The sequence below is a fragment of the Leiobunum rupestre genome, chromosome 3, assembly GCF_980474605.1.
Source record: "Leiobunum rupestre chromosome 3, qqLeiRupe1.1.hap1, whole genome shotgun sequence".
In the NCBI taxonomy this organism is placed as follows: Eukaryota; Metazoa; Arthropoda; class Arachnida; order Opiliones; family Sclerosomatidae; genus Leiobunum; species Leiobunum rupestre.
The window spans coordinates 50,648,496-50,654,495 of NC_143386.1; the positions used below are offsets into that span (position 1 = coordinate 50,648,496).

At 38.8% G+C, this 6,000-nt stretch overlaps 1 protein-coding gene across 1 annotated transcript; it reads left to right on the plus strand.

Annotated features, from left to right (window-relative positions):
• Window positions 1-94: 94 nt before the first annotated feature.
• On the plus strand, window positions 95-5,677 carry LOC149952514 (uncharacterized). Its single transcript, XM_090169730.1, has 3 exons — window positions 95-973; window positions 1,072-1,482; window positions 5,540-5,677. Exons 1-3 carry the CDS (start codon window positions 95-97, stop codon window positions 5,675-5,677), a joined length of 1,428 nt encoding a protein of 475 aa, XP_090025856.1.
• The last annotated feature ends 323 nt before the right edge of the window (window positions 5,678-6,000 follow it).

The following is a 6,000-nucleotide window of genomic DNA, read 5'->3' on the forward strand; positions in this document are numbered from 1 at the left end:
TCATAATTTCTCAATATGCGAACTCAATGAAGCGAACCAAGCTAGGCCTATTCAAAATTCGCTCGAAAATTCAAACTCATTTACAGAGGTCAAAATGGTCTGTACGTCAAGCGTAGCTCCTACAAACAACAATACGAATGTAATTCTATTACAAACAGCTTTAGCAATCACAAAAAATCCGACAATAAGCCAAAACTATCAAATAGCTAGATGTCTCTTCGACGGGGGGAGCCAGACTAGTTTCATTAAGGACGATTTAACAAGAAAATTAGGTTTACCAGTAATAGGGGAACAAGCGTTAGACCTATATAGTTTCGGAAACGAAAAGCCTATATCTAAAAAGTGTAGAAAAGTCATGGTAGTGTTAGAAAACAGGAATTTTCCGGATAAACGGGTAGAAATCACTCTCACAGAAATACCCTTCATATGTAACGCAGTTACGTCACTCAAAAGTGCAGAGCTAACAGCCGTCATGTGGGAAAAGGGCCTACAGTTAGCAGATGATTCAAGGGGTTGGGAAAGGGATAGCTCAGAGATCGAAATTCTTATCGGAAGTGATTTATATTGGTCAATTTGCACAACGAATTTCAATAGATTAAGTCCTACTTTGGTTGCCATGGAAACCATACTGGGGTGGGCGCTTCATGGGCCTACCGGAGCGCCAACAAATACCGAGAACTCCGGTGTTGTTTTATTCGCAGAAGTAAAACAATTCGATAAAGTCCTAAGAAAATTTTGGGAATTGGAAGGTTTGGGAATTAATAGTCAGGAAATTTCGCAAAATAGAGACGAGGCCACAATAGGGCAGGTGTTCAAAGAAATGCAGTTCAAACACGGAAGGTACGAGGTTAAGTTTCCTTGGAGAGTTAGTCGAGACAAACTTCCAGATAATCTTCCACAAGCCACAAAACGAATTCAGGGATTAATCAGGAAGTTCGAGAAAAATCCCCTCTATTTTTCGCAATACAAAGAGGTAATAGAAGATCAATTGAAAAAAAAAATGTAGTAGAAGTGGTTCCGATACACGAGCTAGAAAACACAAAGCCAGGAACTTACTATTTACCACAACAGGGAGTAGTTAGAAATGAAGCTGCTACTACCATATTAAGGGTGGTTCTAGATGGGTCATCACATGGAATTAATTGTCCCTCCCTAAATGAGTGTTTGGAACAGGGCCCAAATCTGAATCCAGACATACTTCTTTTACTCCTGCGTTTTAGAAAATACTCAATAGCCATAGTCGCCGACATCAAACAGGCATATTTGCAAGTTGCGATAAGCGAGGCCGACAAAGACGCGGTAAGATTTCACTGGATTAAGGAAGACAATGGGAAAATCCTTCAAGACACATATCAGGTTCTACGAATGACGAGAGTCCCGTTCGGGGTTACGTGTTCAGCCTTCCTCCTAGCGGCCACAATTAAATTTCATTTACAACACAACCCTCAGGTCAACTATCGTAGACAAACTAAATCAGGACTTGTATGTAGATGATTTGACATCGGGGGTAGATGAGGTGGAAGAGGGGTTTGAAATGTGTAAGGGAGCCGCAAAATTAATGATAACAGCTGGAATGGAATTCCGAAAATGGGGGAGTAATTCTAAAAAACTCAGGGAATTATGGGAAGAACACGATAGCCTGTTAGGATATAAGCTTTTTGAAACAAGAGATCACGAGAAGGAGTCTAAAGTGTTAGGAAAAAATTGGGATCCGAATGCAGATACTTTTTCATACGAACTATCAAATTTAATGACATTAGCTAGAACCAACGAAAGAACCAAAAGACACGTGTTGAGCTTAGCGTCCCAAATCTTCGACCCTATAGGATTGTTAGGACCTTTTACAATAAGGGCCAAAATCTTATTTCCAAAAATATGGGAAGCAAAAGTAGAATGGGATGGTAAATTACCGGAAAATATCGAAAAGGAATTCAACGCTTGGATTTTAGAATTGCCACACCTACACAAATTCAAAATAGATAGATGTTATTTTTCTCGTGGCAACGGTGCATCAGGGAAAGTAGAATAACATTATTTTTGTGACGCGTCACTGAAAGCGTACGCAACTGCAATATACCTACGATACAAATTAAACGAAGGGAAAATAGAAACCGCTTTGGTCGCCGCTAAAACCAGAGTCACGCCATTAAAATTTGGGGAGACAAAGTACAAGGATAAAAACAGCGCTAAAAACGCCAACATAATCCTAAAAAGGGGACCAGAAGTATTGACATTACTTAAACTAGAGTTAATGGGGTGTTTGCTAGCAGCCAAATTGGCTAATCACATCAAAAATACATTCGAACCTAATCTAAGCAAAATAACCTATTGGACTCACTCAACAATAGCATTAAGCTGGATTAAGGGGGATCCTAAAACTTGGAAACCATTCGTTTCAAATCGGGTCCAGGAAATTCAAAAACATTCAGACGTGTATTCGTGATATCACTGCCCGGGGGTTATAAACCCCGCGGACCTTCCAAGTAGAGGGATGGGCGCCGACAATTTGGTAAATAGTCAACTTTGGTGGGCTGGCCCTACATGGTTGTCAGATCCTAAAGAAACATGGCCTACCCTCAACAACCCAGAAACCAATCTAGAAATAATAGATCACGAACGTAAGAAAATCACACTATCATTAAAAGTCACAAATCAAATAATCACTCGGATTCAAGAGATATCAGACCTAAGTAGGCACAATTCATTCGACAAAAACCTAAGAATCACAGCGTATATAGTTAGAATCATAAAAGGTAAAAATAAAACGACCTATAACAGCGGAGGAGTTAGAAAAAGCAGAAATAAGATGGGTAAAGTCTATACAATCAAAAGTGTACAGCCGTGAAATTAATGAGATAACAAAAGGCGAACTTAGCAAAACATCACACCTATTCACTCTTAATCCTATGATAAACGAGCACGAGCTCCTATGCGTGGGGGGCAGGTTAGGAGAATCATCTCTCACGTACAAAGAAAAGCATCCCATTCTACTGCCCAAAAGTGAACCTCTAACTAAGCAGCTGATAATCAGGTGCCATGGGAAGACGGGGCATGGAGGAATAAACGACACTATCACTCAAATGAGAGAACGCTACTGGGTTCCCGCAGGGAGGCAACTAGCAAAACAATTATAAAAAAATGTTTAATCTGTAAATACTGAAGCGTTAAGCCTTTAGATACTCCGACTGCAGCACTGCCAGAAGACAGAGTAAACGACATTCCTGCATTTTCAATAATTGGGGTGGATTTTGGAGGTCCCATTTTAGTAAAAAATGGCTCAAAATCTGAAAAAGCCTATTTTTGTTTAGTAACGTAGGCGGTTACCCGTGCAGTTCATCTGGAGTTGGTTCCCTCCCTAAGCACCGAGGATTTCCTCCTAGCATTTAGACGGATAATTTCAAGAAGGGGCGTCCCAACTACAATTTATAGCGATAACGCCAAAGCGTTTAAAGCTGCAAATAAACAATTAAAGCAAATTTGGGATACTATAGATCAATCAAAATTTCAGGAGTTCTTTACAACTCGAGGGATCAAATGGAAATTCATAATTGAAAGGGCCGCGTGGTAGGGGGGCTGGTGGGAAGTCTTAGTAAAATCTACTAAAATCGCATTAAAAAGAATCTGGGTAATTCTTTCTTAAACTATGTCGAGATGGAAACCGCATTAACAGAAGCGGAAGCAATGATAAATTCCCGCCCGATAAGTTACGTTTACAATGATTTACGCGAACCAGCACCTTTAACTCCGGCTGAATTTTTGATCGGTAGACGAGTAACATCTCTACCGCCAATTGAGAATAAAAATAAAAACTTAAAATTGCCAGCTACTAAATTACAACTAGCAAATCGGTTAAAGCACAGGGAAAATGTAATTAACAAACTATGGAAGCGCTTTCAACGCGAGTATTTAATGCAATTACGCACAGCCCATTATGGGAAAAATCCTAAAAATATAAAAGAAATAAAAAAGATGACATAGTAATAATTGTGGACAAAAAACTCCCCCGTCATATGTGGAAATTGGGTAGAATAGTTGAGGTTATCATTGGTCGAGATAAGAAATGTAGATATTGTCTGGTAAAAACAGCTACCGGTACTATTATCCAGCGTACAGTTCAACATCTTTGTAACTTAGAAATAAGCGATTAAAACTCAATGAAAAACTGTAAAATAAAAAAAATAAAAGTGTAAAAGTGTATTTCAAATTCAAATGTTCAATTTCAAAGTGTATAAAATTTGGTCACAAGGTAATACCCTCGGAATACTCCTCCAGTATTACCGGGGGGAAGGTTAAGAAATTAATCCTAAAACTTCCAAATATATTTAATTCAAATTTAATTCTAACTAAAATCTTAAACGTAAAGTAAATAACTTCTAAAATTGTATAAAATAATTTAAAACTCGAAATTTGACAAAATGTAAAAACCGTTGTAAAATGCCCTTTTCTAAGGGACATTGCTTCATGGACAGTAAATTTACTGTCCATGATTGCTTCAAAAGAAAAGAAAAACCCAAAAACTTTCCGACCTATTATAACCTGGTCAGTTCTGGGAAAACCCTTCAACTCTCTATCTCCTCGCCCGAAAAAAAGGGAAAATTTCCAGAGTAATGCACGTCTAATAGTCGCCTAAAAGACGCTAGGGGATTATTGGTCCTCCCCACCTGAACAATGAGCAGGATAGTGGGTCCGACCGAAAAAACCGAGCTTTCTTCGGCAAGGAGAGAAAGAAGTTGGGGCAGATTAAAAACAAACCAAAGCAAAATAGAATCAAAAGAACTAGGCATTTCGAGATATCAATCACTAAAAATTCTACAGTCCCAAAGTCATTAAGTAGAAATTGGAGTACAAACACAACAGACTCAACATGCACAACAATCAAAACACAAACACAACAAACTCAACACTCACAACCGTCATAACACGAACTCAACGTTCACAACCTACGCATAAACATTACAAAAACGAAATACACAATCAAACAGAGCTAAAACCGGCGGTGAGCGTTAACGAAAAAACACCATCGAAACCAAACCAAACCGCAAATGAATCCGTTAACGCTCACCGTCACACGGTGGTTTTGCCAACCCTTCGAGAAACTGCGAACGCAGAGATTTCGAGAAACTGCGTACGCAATGATTAACCTTTGCACGGAACACAGACAGACACGGTTATTGTAATACCCCTCCAGGGTACAAAGTACCCTCGGAGAGGTAAAAATTATAAATCTGGCTAGTTGCTCCTCCGACTTGTAGATTTTATCCTTAACATCTAGTTTGGCGTTCTTGAAAATCATTGAGTTGGACATTTTATTTCTACTCCTATGTTAAATAGTTAGGTACACCCACATTTACTGTAATATATTTTACCCAAGTAACTTTAAAACGTGCTGATAGATCCCAGACGCTGCACAGGACGAAGCCGAAGTTCATATTAGTCGTCAAGTTAAATCCCTTCGCGATTCACCGTGTACTTTATCGGGGATAGGTCGGGAGGGAGCGGTAGAATGGCCGGTTCAATCTCTAAATTTTATCCCACGCAGTTTTTCCTCTGGGATAATCAAAGGAATTTGATGTACAAGACAGAAGTACGTGATGTTGAGGACTTGCGACAACGCTTTATTAAAGTTTGTGAGAATCGTCGTAGCACGCCCGGAATATTTGAACGAATACGGGAATAATAATAATTTTTAAAAGAGCTTATTAACGATTCTTTAAAGCTCCTTTCAATCATTCCGTTATCAAGATCAAATTATATTACTTCGATTGTCATCCAAATTTCCCACTTGGTGTAATACAGTATATTTCAAAAATTGTAAATTAAATTTTTTTAATTTTCTCTTGGTTTATAGAACAAGCATTTAGCCGAAAAAAGGGTTAATCCAGAACAAATTGAAACATATACGAAAATTTGGTTGCTTATAGATTCGAAGGCGTTCTTTCACGTGGTCTGTTCTTGCGCGCCCTCCCAGGTGATGAAAATCTGCCATCTTGGAAAATGGCG